General features: G+C 38.0%; 1 protein-coding gene across 3 annotated transcripts in view; it reads right to left on the reverse strand.

Moving 5' to 3' along the window:
• CNTNAP2 (contactin associated protein 2) overlaps positions 1–19024 on the reverse strand; it is a 2034513-nt gene that overhangs the window by 725825 nt on the left and 1289664 nt on the right. For all 3 annotated transcript variants that reach the window (XM_060305187.1, XM_060305186.1, XM_060305185.1), the window contains exon 13: positions 5371–5490. In XM_060305187.1, coding sequence (XP_060161170.1) covers positions 5371–5490 — 120 coding nt within the window. The remainder of the gene's footprint in view (positions 1–5370; positions 5491–19024) is intronic.

A 19024-nucleotide genomic window follows, 5' to 3' on the forward strand; every position in this document is an offset into this window, starting at 1 on the left:
TGCCCATCTCCCCACTTCATTGTGGGCCCCCCTATAGGCTCATTATGCTTCAGCCACTGGGGTTTCAGTTCCTTGGAAGGAAATGATCTCTTTCACTCTTTGGGGTATAATTTTTCAGGGCTCATTCCCCTTCCTCACCTTTTTGAGTGCCTTGTCTCTTTTCATATGCTAGATTTTGGCTAAAATGTTGCTTCCTAGGGAGGTTTTTTAAAAAATCCTGTATCCAAAATAAACCATTCCTCACAATTCCATTATTTTTCTCTACAGAAAAATTACTTGTTTACTTTTTTAGTGCTTGTTTTTATTGTTGGTTGTGAATACCATGAAGACATTTATTATATCCATTTGTTCTCACATGGCACAGTTCCTGGCACACAGTGAATATAGAAATGAAAAAACCTAGAAAAAGGATACTAGAGGGATGCTTAAATATTCCGTTCTTTTTTCTTTTCACAAAGTCTATGAAGAAATTCACATTTTGGGGTTTTTGTGTGTGTGTGTGTGTACATTACATTTTTAATTAAAACTTTTCTTTTAGATAATGTAAATTTTACATGCAGTGTAAGAAATAATACAGAGACCACCTCACACTGGTCAGAATGGCCATCATTGAAAAATCTATAACTAACAAATGCTGCAGAGGGTGTGGTGAATAGGGTACCCTCCTACATTGTTGGTGGGAATGTAAACTGGTGCAGCCAATATCGAGAACAGTATGGAAGTTCCTCAAAAAACTAAAAATGGAGTTGTCACATGATCCAGCAATCGCATTCTTAGGCATATATCCAGAGAAAAACATGGTTCGAAAGGATAAATGCATCCCAATGTTCACTGCAGCATTGTTTACACTAGCCAAGACATGGAAGCAACCTAAATGTCCATCGACAGATGAATGGATAAAGAAGATGTGGTACATATATACAATGGAATATTACTCAGTCATTAAAAAGAATGAAATAATGCCATTTGCAACAACATGGATGAACCTGGAGATGGTCATCCTAAGTAAGTCAGACAGAGAAAGACAAATACCATATGCTATCACTTATATGCATAATTTTTAAAAATGATACAAATGAACTTATTTACAAAACAGAAACAGACTCACAGACTTAGAGAATGAACTTATGACTACCAGGTTGGAAGGGTCGGGGGGGGAGGAATAGATTGGGAGTTTGGGATTGACACGTACACATTGCTATATTTAAAATAGATAACCAACAAGGACCTACTGTATAACACAGGGAACACTACTCAATATTCTGTAATAACCCAAATGGGAAAAGAATTTGAAAAAGAATAGATATCAATACAAGTATATGTATAACTGAGTCACTTTGCTGTACACCTGAAACTAATACAACGTTGTTAATCAACTATACCCCAATATAAAATAAAAATTAAAAATAAAAGAGGAAAGGTTTTGATCGATAAAAGAGTTTACAATGGTCATTTGGTGGTGAAGGGTATATTGAAGATGAGGAAGAGCTTCATGGAGGAGTTTAGGATTCCAGAAAACTCTTGAGAGATAAGTATTTTATAGAGAGTTTCAGGAGAGAATATTGTACACAGGGAGACTGTCATGAAATTTAGTGTAAAACAAGCCAAACTGAATTTAGGGAATGATGGAAACTCTACTCTGATTGGAGCATGGGATGGCCATAAAGAAGCAGGGTAGAAAAAAGACAGTGCTAGAAAGTTTGTATTAAACGTGAAGGAAGTTGAATGCTAAGCTGAGGCCCTTTCCCATTATTCAGTAGTTGGGATGGAGCACAGTGGTCATATGATCACAGTGGTGTGTTAGGAGCATTCATCTAGCAGCCTGCTGACAGGTGGCATGGAGGCAGGGGCAGTAGGAAAATATTGGAGTTGAAGGGACTGTTGGAGGAGGTCATGGAGAGAATGTGACTGCCAGCTGACCCTTAAGCAGAACCCTGGCAACCGGAGGCTCCTCACCCCTCCCCTGTCCTTGGAATGTACATCCCACCTACTATTCCCAGGCAAGCAGCCCTTTCAGGGAGTAAATCCTTGCGAGAGGTAGGTGTTGAGACCATCTGGACTGAATATGTCACTGAACCTGTCAAGGCCTCGATATAAACTTTTAAGATCCTGTGGTTTGGGTGCAGAAATCTACTCCTATTGTGTCGCCCAAGACAAGCCTTGTAAGTAAAGTTCCCTTGCTTATTAAACCTTCACCTACCAATCTAGAGGGTCTGCCTCCTTCTCAGTCTCTCCTTGCCTTCCACGTACAGGGTCCAGTTTCAGATTTCACTTGGGGAACTCCCAAGGCTGTAAACCAACAGGGGCCAGTTGGGACATTACTAGAATAACCTAAACCCAACAATTGAGGGTCTGAATCAGGATGGTGGTTTGAGGAATGGAAAGAATGATGATTTGCAAGAGGCATTGGGAAGGAGAAATTGAGAATTTAACAGTATCTGAGATGCCAAGAGATATATATATGCTGACAGTTTGGACTGAATCCAACAGTAAAATACTCTAACAGGGACAAACTTCAAGTCTTCCCTGTGATTCAATGGAAAATGTAATAAGGATAAGATGAGGAACAACTTACTTATTTGATAATGTTAAACAAACATAAAACTTGGAGATATCAGCAAGCAGTGATGTTGTAATGATTATTTGGAGGAACTTCTTTTCTAAAAGTCAGAGGAGACTACCTTCTTCTTGCCAGGCCCTAAATTAATTGTGTTTTCATTTTGTTTTATATTTTAATTAGTAAGTGAATTTAAAGTTTAGTATTCCAAAGAATAATTATAAATCAGAAGTGATTTCCAACAGAGTGATTTTTCATTTCTACCCAAATTTACATCAGATATTACCTGCCAGTAAAGTTTCTCCAGTGTCGAGAAACCAAAATCAAGACTCATATATTCACTATGTCTGTACAAGTGAAAAACTCTCCCTCATCTTAGTAAGAAGGAGGAAAAAGAGACTGATCACTGCCAAGACATTGCTTCTTCCCCAGAGAGGATATCTTGCTCCCATTTTAAAAATATGTGATGTATTCAACAGTGATAAACACTCAATTACATTTGGGTCACTAAGAAGTGGGACAGCTCTATTCTTTAATACAAATGTTGTGAATTAAGGTGCATATACAATTTCTCATGACCATAGAGTGATATCTCAAGATTCATAGACTATCTCATGCTGTCACTCCCTCCTCTTCTTCAACATGTATCTCTTGGAAAAGCAACAGCCCAAGCCAAGCTCTGTGGTGCCATGTTTTCCTAATGGGTCAAGTTCATGCTCTTCCCAGATGAAGGAAGGGTTAATGGGTTGCAAAAGGCCAAAGAGTACCTGATGGCCTTCAAGGGTCCCTGAAACACTGGTGCTCATAACTATCTTGACGATAGGAAAATAATCTTCTAGCTGCAGAAATCATGCTGTTCTTTTCACCACTTAGACTGAATCTAGAGTATTAGGTCAAACTGTAGTCATACTCTTTAAAGGAGGTATTGATGAAGAGGAGATCTGTGTTTCCACATTAGGCCTTCAATTCACAGAAAAGTGATCTCTCCCCGCCCCCCCCCAAAAAAGGATAAAATCCTCTTCCATTTTGTGTGTTCTTCATATGAGGATCGTATACATTATGGTTTTGTTTAGTTTTCTAGTTCTTTTCTGAAAAGGCATATAGGAAAGTAACTAAAGTAACTTCTTAATTGTCCAAGCCCATTCAGGATGCCCTGATTTCCCTTAAGGCTAATAGCTGACAATAGTTTTGAGAAGTCAACATCAAGAGTCTTTTGGATTAAGTCTAGCTCTCATGGATTCTACTTTAGTTGAAGTAAGATTAGAATGAAGGTAAAGAAGAAAGTACCTGAGTGCATTGACAAGTCCAACAATCAATGAACTCTTGGGTCAAGCTTTCTGGTAAGTGAATTATTTCTCTGGGGCACGCTTAGAGTCTTGACATGGGGGGAAATTTGGGGAAAGTAGCTCTCACTTTACCATTTTCTCTACCCACCTTCCACACCTCATCATTCTCCCTTCCGTTTTGTGCCATGTCTGTCTTCCTGACGTTGACGAGTTCTCCACAGGGGTCTGCTTGTCTACAGCACTGTTTGGGGCTCTTAGTTCTAGGTGCACAATCCTATTTGCACTTCACACCTACTGAGTCAGTCTCCTGAGATGGAGCCAACAGGTTTGTATGGGAAGACAAAACTCCATAAATGTTTCTGAAGCATAGCTGGATTTAAGAACCATTGGCCTCAAACATACTGGAATTAGAATTTTGCCTGGATAATATAAGCGAGTTATTTAACTCTCTAACTTCTTTAAAAAATAATTATACCTAACTCCTGGCAACCTTTTCTGAAAGTTTATTATGTGTCAGACAATATGCTAAGAACCACATGTAGATTACCTTATTTCATTCATACAATAATGCTATGAGGTAGATATTATTATTAATCAATTTCAGAGAAAAACATACCGAGGCTTATTGAAATTAATACAGTTAATAAGTTGCCCAAGATTATATATCTGGTGATTAACAGAGCCAGAATATAAACCCAGGTTATCTGAATAAAGCGGTTACTGTGGTACCCGATACATGGTAAACCATCCATGCAGCAATCGTCATCAGCAGCATCATATAACCATTATCCTTAGCATCATATGCCTCAGGAGTTCGTATCAAATGCTGATCCTCTCCTGGAGCTAGTAGACAGTGCTCGCCCCACACACTTCTCCAGATTTTTGGAGGACAAGATGCTACCAAGTGTCTGATGGAAGGTGTGCTCTTATCTTACAGATCTGTACATCTTACATATGACTGTGGGAACCCACAATCTCATTTCATAGCCCTGAAATTTAATATGGAAGTGAAGAAAAACTAGGCTCTCTTCCCCAGAAAAATTACATGAAAGTGGCAGGTAAGTTTTGCTAGCGCCAGAATGGGCTTTCAGTACCCAGAACGGCTCCTTGTATAACCATGGCAAGCAGAGGAAGGTTTGGCGTGACCTCTGAGCTTCCTTTCACGTGGGCAGTGTGGATGGTTTGAGAGGTGATACTCACCTTCCCCAGTCTAGGTTCTTGTGGAGGATGCTTCATGGGCTAGTTCTTTCTGTAGACTTCAACCTTGTAATTTTACTTTCTAGTTTTTCCTCTACATGCTGATTTTTTAAAACACTAATTATTAACCGTTCAAATCAGAAGGTAGACTTTTTTTGAAAACCTAGCATTGAAATACATTTCACCATTTAGCCTAACAAAGCCAGCAATATTTAGCTTATTACACATTATGGTAAGAATACAGCACAGAAGAAACAAACTTTAGTGGTGCTATTTATTCTCAACAGACAGAAAAGCAATCTTCATGAAACATAAATATGGCATAGTTACCTGTCATGTTGCAGTAAACTTTCAGAGGCCCCAGAGGTCCACTGCCATCAGGATCTATCCAGTAGTAATTTGATGTCTGGCCTAGGTGTTTGTAGGCTTCACAGGAAGGCTCATAGATGGCTGGAACGAAACATCCTACGTGAGCACAGCACCCAAAAAATGTCTCTCCAGATAAATGCCCCAGTAGCAGATCAAATGCTATCAAACCACTGTTTAGGAGAGTATCCTCTTGTTAGAAAGAGCACTCTTTTCTCTACATTTAAACTCATAATCTGATTTTTAGTCTATAAGCATTGGTTCTGACCTAACAAACAAAGATAGTAAGTTCCTGCTATGGCTTTAGTTGGGGAAAGGTCTAAAACAATCAATACATTGTTAAACAAATGTAATGTTTGTTTCACAGGTGCTCACAATCATTGAAAACTATTTAATTTATACTTATTTATAGATATCATCTCCTTACTGTAAGGGACTTTACTGAAAGGCCATGAATATTGGCTGTACTATTGGGCTATCAGCTAAGAGAGAAGAGAAAATCTCTCTCTCTCTCTCTCTCTCTCTCATGCACACACACAGGGGAACTTTTTTTTTTGCATATTTAGTATAAATCTCCCACAAATACCACGTGATTTCTAATCTTCCTTTATTTCAGGAAAATGGAAAGATATGTCTGTTTCATTTTATTTGTTACAGGTGTGCTTTAATTACATCAAATCTAGTTTTCGTACAAAACTGACATTTATGTAATTAGATTGTAGGTTCTTTTTCATCATTCTCCTTTTTGTTCCCATTCTCCTAACACATTTTCTTTTCTCATAGAGACTGCACCTGTTTTCAGAAGTGCAAAATGGACACTTACGTACCTCCTTTATAGCTGGAACTTCTAAAACACTATTGTGAAAACTATTTAATAGCTCTGCATTGACATATATGATGAATTTGACAGACCTCTTTACAAAACTAAGAACTATTTCTGGTAAAAAAATCTATCTATCTGATAAGCAGAGTCTTTTGGTAAAGTGCCCTTGAATTCAATACTCCTAGCATCTGTCCTTTGCTAAGCTATGAAGTAGGAGGTCTGATTCTGGGACTTCCCTTTTCCACTTTCCTCTCCCATGTTCTCTGTGCTTCCCTTTGGCTTTCCATGGTTTCCTCTTCCCAAGGGTGCTAGACCTTAAATTCTATTTCATTTCAACAAACACAACACACTAGACTAAAACAGTTCAGAAACTCTTTGATTTACTCAAGGCTTGCTTCCCACTTCCTTCCTTCCGCAAATAGTTATTGAGCCCATATGATGTGAGCAGTAGATTAGGCAACACAAGCACAGCTGTGAACAACACAGATTGGGGACCTTTGGAGTAGGGACTGTTCACTCAGTACTCGTGCACTGCTCATGCAAGAAGTGCTGTCAGAAGAGGATGTGGCTAGAAAGTTAAGCACAGCCCATACACCTTTTGTCTGAGTGTAATTATTAATATGCCACTTTCAATCTCCCAGTTGTCTTATTTGGATAATAAACTATGGTCACTTTAATTCTGAATGCCATACCAAGTAAAATAATGCAATAAAACACTGAAGAAATATTTTTAAACTTTCAGCAGAAAGATGCCATAATTTGACGTAGGTTTTAGAAAGAAAGTTCCTTGTAGCAAAACAATAGCTCTTAGAGAAGTGAGTAATGAGAGCATGTTGGTTGTAATTGCTATAGCAATAGGTCTATAAGCCTACTGAAAGATGGCCAGAGGTATAGAAGATTATGAGGAAGGATAAAGCAAACAAGGCAGGATAAAGTAGACGGGATTTAAGATCAACAGAACACGGAGACTAGGTGGGTGGATGGAGTTAGGAAGCAAGAAAGAATGACTTAAACTCAGTCTCTGAAAAAAACCAACTGCCTTATTAATTTTTGACAATCCTTCTTCAGATTATTACAATTTTTGTGTACAGTTCAAAATCACCCAGAACGTCAGGTTCAAATTCTTAGGTTTTCCAATTGTCTCTTCAGCCGATCTACCATTAAAAACTTTCACCCTTGTTTTCTAATATTTAATAATCATTTAATAATCATTCTCTTTCCCCACTGCCAGCACCCCAGTCACCTTCCTTCCATCTGGTATCTGATTTACAACAATCAACCTATTAATTGATTGTTTTACCCAAATATCTCTTCACTTCCCACCCAATTATGCTTTTTTATGCAATATCCTAAAACATTACTTTCATTATTATGTTTAAAAAATATGTAATGGCTCTTCAACATCTCTGATTGTATATCCCAGATCACCATCTAAGCATGCAAGACCTTCCATAATCCTTACAGATCTCTTGGTTTTAGCAACTCGCCAGTATCAACCTTGCTCTCTGCTCAGGCGAATCTGACACAGGAACTTGTTTAACTCATGCTCACCCTTTCTGGGGTTGCCTCCTCTACTTGTGGTTTTCTACAGGCTCTTTCTCAATCTGTAAAACTTCTCAGTCAGAGCTAACTAGGAAGGCAGAAGTGGTAAGAAACAGGGCTCCTGTCAAACAGACCTGAGTTTAAATTCTGACTCCACGAAGTACTATTTATATAACATTGACAAAGATACCTAATCTCATTCAGCCTTGTCTGGGGAATAGGTATCACAGGTATAGTAGTTAATAGGTGGACTGTTTATCGTTAATATAATAATTATTATTTAGGCACCACTGACATTCCTCCTTTCTTAAGGAGACCTTCCCTAATAAATATGTCCAGCTTTCTGTATAGTCCAGGGCATACACTGCTCGTCTCACATACTGTAATACTAGTCAATTTAGGACTTGACTGACCGCAGTTAATTAAACTATATAGGAAAATTTTATTTCCTAACAAGATTGTGAATTGTCGTGAGGGCAGGGTGTAGAAAACGTATTTTTCTTTTCTACTCTATATTGATCTAGCATGGTAGATGTTTAAGAAAAGCTGTCAGAATGAACTTAAAATGTGCCTACCCTTCATCCTGTTCTGATTTTGATAAATGATTAGTTGGCTCACTAGGAGAAGTATATGCAAATGAAAGCACAATTGGATGATAGTAAGTATAGGTAACTACTGCATTTCTAAGTAAGCATGTAAGCATTTTAAAGACGTCTGTGGACTTTAACCCAAGTAATTGATTAAAAGTAGAGTTGAAAGCATGTGGATGAGGGAAATCTGGGTAAGTAAGAAGCTCTTTCTTTTTCTTCAAAGTGTGACAATTATTCTGCTTGTCTTTAACCTATAACGGGTTTATTAGCTGCTTTTGCCTCATCAACACAAATGGAAAACCAAAACTTTAGTCCAAACTTTATCATGTGTGAAAAATCACCTGGAGAGCTTGTTAAGACAGGGATTCCTGGGTCTCACCCCGAAGACTGACTCAGTAGAGAATCTGCAGTTCTAACAAGCTCCCAAGTGACGCTGATGCTGCTTGTCCTGACTACATGTTGAGAAGCATGGCTCTAGTCTTGAAAAAAAAAGTTAACTCAAGAAGGATGGACTAATTCTTTATTTATATTTTAGTATAAATAGGAAAAATAGGTCACTGAAAGGCGACACAGTACAACTGTAAACATTGGGTTGGCCAAAAATTTTGTTCTGTTTTAAGTAAAAATAAAAGACACGTTTTTCATTTTTACGAAGAACTTTATGGAGAAACACACTGACTAACCAAATGAACTTTTTGGCCAATCCAATAACATAAGGCTAGAATGCCACCTCACTTCACTCAGAATAAAAAAAATGGAATGGGATACAAAACTCTAAATAAAAATACATGTCGAAAGAAATATACTTGGATGAATGCACAGAAAAATATTTGGAAAGGAATACACTCAAACAGTAACTGTGGTTATCTTTTGAGTAGTAAGATTAAGGATAATTTAAAACTTCATACTTCTCTGTGTTTTCCACATTGCTTTATAACATGCATAAGTTATGTTATCATTAAAAATACACTTGCAAAATACATGTCTGGAGTAAAGGCACTGAGGTAAAATGGCAAGAACAGCTGTACATAGTAAAATTGCATTCGTTTTATAACTGAATTAGGAATTAAGAGATTTTTGTTCAAATCTCCTTTCTGTCATTTACTACCTGTAAACTCCCCTTAACTTTCAGTTTTCTCAACTGTAAAATGAAGGCAACAATACCTCCTCCACCAAGTTATTGTGAAGATTAAATGAAATCACACACTTTGAAAACTAAAAAGCATTGAGCGTATGGAAATTTTAATGCACAGAAGGAGCTAACCGAAGTATTTAGCCTGCATGCCTCAGCCAGTTAACTCTGTACCCAGTGGAGTCCTAGCTGGGCTGCACAATTTGTGCATATCAAGCCCCAGGGAGTTGGCAGGGCAGAAGAGGCTAAGCCAGCAGCCACTGAAGAAAGAGAAGGATCTGTGCCATTGTCAATAATCGAGCTTTTCTAGTAGACTGCTGGAGAACAGAAAGGCAATTGGGCTGATGGCAAAATAAATAGACTCATCAACTCCATTGATTTACTGGAAAAGTAATTTTTCTCTGTTGCAACTCCTAGTCCCAAATAAAAGGTCTCATATTATTCCACATATTCTTAAATAAATCTCAGATATTCAGAAATATTATGAATGAACACATCAGACTGAATTCCATAGCATGTAAAAAGCCAGAAAGTGACAAATCCTAAGTATTTTATTAATTTTCATTAAATATTGAATGTTGTCTGTGTGACATCATATTGGGTACAATGGAAAATGACAAAGGACTATTGTATTAGTTTTATTGGGCTGCTGTAACAAATAACCAAATACTTAGCAGGTTGAAACAAATTTACTACCTCACAGTTCTAGAGGTCAGATGTTCGAAGTGGGTTTCACTGAGCTAAATTCGAAGTGTGGGCAGGGCTGTGCTCCTTCTGAAAACTCTAGGGGGAAATCCACTTTCTTGCCTTTTCCAGCTTCCAGAATCCACCTGTATTCCTTGCCTCATTTTCCTATTTCTTCATCTTTGAAGCCAGGTGTGGCTGGTGGAATCTCTCCCACGCTCCGCTCTGATTCTCTGCTTGCCTTGTCACCTCTCTGTATTTTAAGGAGCTCTGATTGCATCAGGCTCACCCAGATAATCTGGGATAGTCTCTTCACAAGAAGGTCCTTCACTTAATCACAGTCTCTTTTGCCATATAAAGCAATATATTCACAGGTTCCATGGCTTAGGATATAGACACGTTTGGTGGGGAGAGGATTATTCTGCTTATCGCAACTGTATATAAATAATATGATTGCTCTAGTTAAAGAACAAATATTATTAAGCACCTAATGTACTCCCAGTGTTGTTGATTAATGAAAGATGCCAACTCAATGGCAGAGAGAAAAGCAAAGGGTTTAAAAGCAAAGACGTGAAACAGGCCTAATGTGCTGGGAAATAAAGCATCACTTAAGGAATATTTAGGGTGAGGACAGAGTATAAAACAAGGAGCTACCCCCAAGGAAAAGGATAACTCTCAATACTTTGAATTGTTGCAGAAAAATGGAATGGAAATCAGCTAGGGGAAGTGGTAATACATTTAGTGAGCAGATTTGGGTGACTTTTTAAATATTTCAGGGTGGTGGTATTTGTAGAAACCACATTATAAGAAAAGGAACTAGTTGGTGGAATGGGGTGGATGTTGATCACACTATTGTAGGAGTTTGAACCATGAAAGGAAAAAATAGAATAAAAATTGATAGAGATTGCTAAGTACAAGTGAGGGAATTTTTGTTAGGATATGTGAGACAGAGTTATCTTTATTGTTTTTAATGGGGTAATTTCTGATTATAAAAGGAATTTATAGGGGAATTCCCTAGTGGTCCAGTGGTTAAGACTGTGCGTCCAGTGCACGGGGTGCGTGTTCAATCCCTGGTTGGGGAACTAAGATCCCACATATCTCATGGTCAAAAAAAAAGAAAGAAAGAAAAAATATATAAAAAGCATCTATACTCCTTGTATTCATTCTGAAAAAGTAACCAAAAAAAAAAAAAAGAAGAAGAAAAAAAAGAACCTGTTTCCCTAGCTCCAGAAGTAAACTTGGGGAGTTTGCATTTCATTCTTTTGGAATGCCAGGCCCCTCTCCTCTTTTCTAGACCTCCTTCAAGGGTATGAGAAGTTAATGTAAATAGTCCGAATCCAGGATACCTAATAGCCAGGTTTTATTAGCCGTTATCAGGGACTTGTTACTCCCCTCACTGTCTGCCACCACGAAATAAGCTCTAAATCTGACGGTCAATTTTTAGAGTCTTGAGAATGTAATAACAACTTTGCCTGTTAATACATCTTTACCAGCACTGGTTAGACTGATTTAAAACAAAAGAAAAAAATAGTTTCTTACTTGGCCAAAAAATAGCTTTTATTATTGTTTGATTTGTATTTTTTGATTGGAAAATTTATTTTCACATATACATTGGAGAGTTTTTAAAACTGTTTTGTGAGGTATATAGTTATGCCTTTTGCCCATTTCTTTATCGTCAGCATTTTTCCATTGACTTAAGTTGGCTGTGATAAAATCAGAACTAAAACCTGTGTTCCATCATATTTGTCTTCCTTGTTTTTTGCCTTACCTTGAATATGTAGCTTTTGATGTACAATATTTTATGTTATCAACTCTATTAAGATTTCCCCTTCAAAAATTGTTTTCACAGCTCCTAAGTGTATAATATTATCTTCCATTTATGACAATAAAGGCCTTAACTAGCATGCTAAGGTGTTTGTATTTACTCTGTAACCATAGGCTAAAATAAGGTAGGAACATCATCAATTTTGTGTTTAAGAAGTATTTCCTGGCAACTGTGTGGACAATACGTTAGGAAAGTTAATAACAACTAGGAGACTATTCCAAGGGGACATGGAAGCTAATCATACACACATATATGATTAAAACATTCAAGTCCCTGGGAAAAGAGAGGGAAGCACGTATCTGTGATTTGTGCCATGGCTTCAATTTTCACATAAATAGTGATGATTCAAGAAGGACATTGCTATGGGTTGAAATGTATCCCCTAATAGGTGTTGAAGTTCTAACCTTTATTTGGAAATAAGGTATTTGAAGGTGATTAAGTTAAGATAAGCTCGTTAGGGTGGCCCCTAATCCAACTGGACTGGTATCCTTATAAAAAGGGGAAATTTGGACACAGAGACAGACACCTACAATAGGAAGACAATATAAACAACAGGGATACTGCCAACCATAACTAAAGGATGCCTGAGGCTACCAGAAGCTAGGAGAGAAGTATGGAACAGATTCTCCCTCACAACCCATAGAAGGACCAACTAGGCAGACACCTTGACTTCAGATTTCTAGCCTCAAAATCGTGAGGCAATAAATTCCCTTAAGTCATCCTGTTTGCTACTTTGTTACAGTATCTCTAGGAAACTAATACAGACATACAGTTGCCAGCTGACTGGGCCAACCTCTCCTCACCTCCACCTCTGAGCTCTTCCAGCTTTCCTAGAGGTGACGTGGAGGAGGACTCTCCACCATGTTCCTGAACATCACTATTAAGAAAGAATATCCTCCTGGTAAAATAGTTGCTTTTGGTGCACTGTGTGCAAGGTCTTATGCTGGGTGCTCTGAATAGTACAAAGCAACAGCTCTCTAGATCGTCACGATGCTGCTGAGCTGGGGAAGGCTCTCCTAGCCCCCTTCTATGTTTCACGCTTTGAGAGAGGCAATTAAGCATGCGGTATACATCCCTCCTGTTACCACCTTCTAGAGCATACGGATTGCTTGAAGTGGCCAAGGATGAACCAAGTTAAAAATGAACACATACATAAAGGTTACCTTTGGAACATCATAAGTAGTCTTTTCCTGATTGCACAGAAAGGGAAAAGTTCACTTACAATGATTTGATATAAAATTGGAAAGAAGCATAAAATAACTTTATGGTTCATTTACTAAAAAATGCTGTAACATGACACGTTGAGTATTGATAATTTATGAATGGCCTCGCTTTCCTGCTCTCTTATATTGGAGGTGACCCAGTACTTACTACAAACTTGCTGTAGGAACCAGGTGACAAAAGTGCTAAAAAGCGAGGTTGGTTTACTGGACACTCTAACCTTGAATTAATAAAGAAGTCCTTTAATGGAAAACATGGATATAGCAGAAAAAAAACCACAATATAGTAGTTCTCAGCCCTTGAAAGGGGCCTGGGGCAGGTTCGGGTTGGTGGTACTCAGAACAGAATGGTCACTGGGGTCCTCCTTATTCTGATCCCTTTTAATCACAAAGCCACCTCTGATCTTAATCTGTCTTTCACAAATAAGTTTCTCCTTTGGGAAGAGATATTTCTCATTGGAAACGATGAAATTGACTTTCTTATCTCAATTAGGCTCTAGTGCGTTTGTTTGGAGAAACTAGTTTCCCCAGGGTCTAATTATTCCTGTTAAGGTAACTACTGAGGTTTGTATACAGCCAAGCTGGAAATCCAAAGAGGCGCAGTGGCCTTGAGACCTTCCCCTGTGAAATCTCCCTAATTCTAGGACAGTTCAATTATTTTTAATTAGCACAATGTAAGCTTTATAATACCTAAGTCCTCATTAACACCTGAATATTAACCTGATACGTTCTCTGTCTCTTTGGATATTTTTTTAAGCTTGAATGAATGCCCTGAGTAAACTGCATTATTTCCCTGAGGAACTATTGTCTCATAATTGACACACCACAAATAGTGGTGGTTAGAGAGAACGGACGTTTAAAAACAGATATTCTGCATGCTGATATTATGCCATGATCCTTCCACGAATGTAACTTCTGTGTGAGATGTTATGCACTACCATCCTCTAATGGGTTCTTTCCCCTGTCCTAGTCTCAAGGGAAAGGGGTAATTTAGAAGGGGAAAAAAAAAGATCAAGTTTTGATTTCCTGTTAATAAAACAATAGCTTATAGTTTTCTTACCTGACAAGTCCTTCAAAAATTTTTTGGAAATCAGAATAAAATCTACTCTCTCTATAACCCACATCCATCCATTTCTGCCTTCTGTTTGACCCTTCCCGAATTCCTCCATTCTCTACACTGGCTCCAAGGCACTACCTTAAAGAAAACAACAATCCATGCCTTTGCAATACTAGTTACAAAACTTCCTACAACTCTTTGTCTCTGTAACATCATGACTGCCTTATTCTTTGGTGATGTCAATATCTTTTCTGGTTCTTCTTTGACTATCACTTCACAGAACATCAAATTGTCCATTTTTTCCATGACTCAATCTGGACAAGCTCTCCTTGTATTTTCTTCATTATTACTTTTAGGTTATAGAAGACAATGAGGAGGGAAGAAAAAACCCTCTAAAACCAAGCGGGCACACAATAAACTCGTGCTTTCTCATTTTAATAGCTCTCTACAATGGAGCGCAGCAACCCTGTTAATGACTGACTTAGAGCCTATGGAGGTTGCCTCTGTTGTCTCCTGCTCCGTCTACTTAATCCCCTATTCCTATTTTAACCTTCTCACTCTCATTTTTACTGTGTCCCAATAATGAGACTAAGGACATTGACTCAAGGTGTGTTAGGGGCTATATCCCCCTCCTTCAATATAACTCTGAATTAAACAGGTCCTTTTCCCTTTACTATGGCTAATTCATCAATTTATTTTAAATAGCTACTAATATAGTACTAGATCTAGTGCTATGCCTTGTACTATAAGTTTGAAAAAATGAATGACTCTTAGATCCTGGCTCTGAGAAATTTGTTATCCAATATATGGGGCAGACATGTTGAGAGATAAAATGGTGTATAATTTTCTGTTACAAAAAATATATGAACAAAATACTCAGACACTTTAGATAAGGGATTGGATAACTAACTTGCTTTAGGGCAGTTGGAAGGTTTCATTTGTGAAGTCACTTGAAGCCGAGTCGTAAAGGATGAGCAGGAGTTTGCCAGGAAGAGGAGAGGGGACCCTTCTTTCCTGCTCCTTCCCGAAGCCACGCTAGTCCATGGAGTCCTTAGGTAATTTAAGATGGCTGTTTTCTTGATTTTCCTTTTCTCTTTTTTCCATTGGTTCCATCTTCTATGTCTGATAATCTGCACTATCTAATCTGTCTTCTCTATCTTGGGTAATGGGAAAGAAAATAAAAAGAAAATACGCATGTTGTCCTCTAGTCCTGTTTATAGGAGAACTCCTGCTTCTTCACCACGTACACCTTCACACCCTCAAATCTGAAGGTATCACTTCTACCTCACTTTCAAAAATGCCACCGACGTCCACAGTGACTTTACTAAGTAAGTCCTCGTGCTCTGTGATTTAAGTAGACTCAGTCACTGTTGGCCATGCCCTCATGGAAACTCATTCTTCTCTAAGTTTCTGTGCTCTTACACTTGTCTGCCTGCTCGTGCCCCTCTGACCACTCCTTTCCTGTGTCCTGCACTGTCATTTTTCTTCTCCTGGTCTATAGAGGGAGCTATTCTCTGAGGGCTTGTCCTCAGTGCTCTGTCTGTGCCATCTGCACAGAAAGATTAGTTAGCTTGTCCAAGATTGTTCACCTAGAAAAAGGTCGAGCCAGAATTCCAACACAGGGATTCTGGCTACAGAGTCCCTGCTCTTAAATTACGCTGAACAGCTTACACTAATCTCATCTTGGAAAAGGGGTATTTTGTTTTTATTGCTGAAGGATAGCTTGGAGAAAAGTGAGGAGGTGTGTTTCACTGAGGAAGAGTCTCTTGAAAGGAAGAGTAGACTTTTCTTATGTCTATCAGTGTGTGCATGTGTGCTTAGAAAAGAAAAATGCAGTGAGGAAATTCTGCAATTGTTTTTAGATAAACAAAACTTTAACAAAAGATCAAATCTGGCTCTGATTAGAAAGTGCTAATCCCTTTGCAAACTTCAGTCATTTTGAGTAAAGCTGTCCTGGTAATTCAAATAATAAAAAGATAACTATATTTTATACTACTTTACAGCTTAAAAAATGTTTTACTATAAAAAATGTTTTACTATAGTCTATCCAATTTAATGAATGAGTCAATATGACTGATTTTTAAATGCCTAGTAAAGTCATTTGAATTTGATGGAAAAGTAAACCATTAAACAATATGAGCATTAAAACTTGAAAATGAAATAGATAAGCTGTCCCCATAGCAGAAAGGGTTGTGTCTACAGTATTATATAACCCAAATCAAAAACAAATGAAATGCACCCCTACAAATTAAAGGCAGTAAGGAAGAATAATAGAGGGAAGATGTCTAGATTAAAAGTCAGAATTCTTTTTTTTTTTTAACATCTTTACTGGAGTATAATTGCTTTACACAGAATTCTTACTTTGCGTTTTGGTTCTGTCATTTACTGTCCATATGGCTTGGACTGTTTATGACTGAACTTTTAGGTGTACAAATTTTCTCATTTAAGGAAGGAAGATTTTGATGGGATGATAGTCAAGTTTCATTTTGGCCAAGCACTCTATGATCTTAATAGTTTATGGTTCATATTTCAAAAGGCCAGAATAACCTGGATATCTTTTCTAAGCATCTAGTATTACACCTAGTTCATTATTTAAGCACTGGTGTAGTGATTAAAACATTGGTGGTGTTAGAGTTCTTCTCTCCAAGTTAAAATAAGATTTAAATACAGATAATCCCTTCGACAACAGAGAACATCCATCAATGGATAAAAGTCATGACTGTTTTGGTAAAACTGAAACAGCAAGGGGACAGTAGCATTAACTTTAGATTTAGAATAAAGGACTTCTCTGACAGCGCCTTTCTCCAATTGCTTTCGAGATGTGAGGATTATATACATGCAGGCTTGTTTTATAACGGGACAGGCCTCAAAAGCATCAGACTATTATTATGATTAAGTGTGACCTACAAAACTTCCTGTTGCATGAGGTCCTGTCAAAGACATCTCTGAAATGAATGATGGAGTCACTAACTTCAAAATAAGCCACTTCAGTAGAGATCTAGTGGTCAGTAATGTCAGCTTTCCTGCACACAGCTGAGAAGCAGGGAAGCAATGTTTTTAAATATTCCAGAATCTTGAACTATCTGTCACTAGTCTAGGCACGTTGAAACTGCTTCATGAAAGTATTCACACTGCAGCAGAAGCTTCTGTGGCCTTTATTGTGAGTTTAACTGACCCTACATACAGCAGAGGAAAAAAGCTGTAAAAATATGCATTATCTCGCCAAGTATTTAGTTGACCATGATAATGATAGACCTGGGCCATTAGGAGAAAGCTATAGGTTGTCTGTTTCCTCATTTAAGAAGGCAGAAAAACCTGTTATACATTTTTGGATAAGATTTATCTTAATGCACATAAGAGCCATGTCATCCTTTTTTCTATTCCCACCTGGCAGCACAGTGCCTGGCACACCTGAGTCAGTCCATAAAAGCTCACTGAATAGTTAAGTTCTCTGGAAAATATTTTTATAGAGAATATCTCATTGTCCAGTATTTCCAGATACATTAGTGAATTCTTACAGCATTGTGGTGTGTATTAAGTATACGCTTTTTTTACTTTCCACTGAAAAATTCTGTCGCTTCTGCCTTTACTTGTGAGTTCATCCGCTCTTTAATATCTGCTGTGGTTACTGGGGTAGAGGCTCCTTTCAGAAGGTGCTTCTACCCAGTTCTCTCCTTGACTGGTGCTGTCCTTCCTTTGGGGCCAGGGGCCAAAAAAGAGACTGATTGCTGCTGAGCACACGTTCTATTCCCCACACAAACCCCTCTTTTCTCTTCAGTTCAGTTTGTGACTTTCTCTCACCCATGCCCAGCTCTCTCAAAAGGAAAAGCCTGTATGAAGAATAAACATCAAAAGCCAAGTCACATTCTTCCAACAGAAGTTCAGTCTGTGATCAATATGATTGGTTCTTCAAGGCATTTATTTCCTTAAGAGTGGAAGAATAAGAACTTACATTTTTCAAGGATTGGTAATACCTCATTACTTCTATATAGTAAAACACCTTTGGGGCTACTCCCCAAACAGTGAAGGTTTAAACTTTGAAAAAGTCCTGTCAATTACCAGTCTATTTTATGTATCATGGTTTTGCTGATGATTTTATTTGAGGGGGGGAAATGTTTTGGGAGAAACACTTAAAAAGTCCTAGATTAGTTAATCCTCAGTTCCTTCGTTATTGTTATATGATTTTAGAAAGGAAGAAAAAGAAGGTAAAAGAGGGAAAAGAAGGAAAGTGGGGAAACACTTCAGTATTAATCTCCATAACAATGGAATGAAGTAGGTGTCATTATCCTCAGAGGCAGATCCAGCTTTTCTGGAACTTGAAGATAATATAATTTGGAGGCTATTGGTAAGGAAAAAAGAATATTCATATACAAATGAAAGTGTAGGGATGAAAATGGGCAGTGGAAATGTGCTTGGAAGTCATTCCTAGACCAGGACACCAGCAATAACTTCACAATATACAGACACGATTCTCAGACCATAGAAATACAGTCATTAAATCCAACTTTACTGTATCCCTAACATCCCCTCAGCCACGCAGCAAAGATGCTCAAGGCTACTCCAAAGTTCCCCAACACGTGATGGGGGAAAGTGGGAGTGAAAAGAGACACGGTCTTGGCTCACTGCAGTTAAGACATCTTTGTACAATTTACGTAAATATACGATCATGTGAACATAGTAAAGGCCTTGAGCCGTACTCAATAGATTCAGAGTGAATTCCCTCTGACTATTCCCAGGTTACAAAT

Source organism: Globicephala melas, chromosome 9, assembly GCF_963455315.2.
Source record: "Globicephala melas chromosome 9, mGloMel1.2, whole genome shotgun sequence".
Lineage (NCBI taxonomy): Eukaryota > Metazoa > Chordata > Mammalia > Artiodactyla > Delphinidae > Globicephala > Globicephala melas.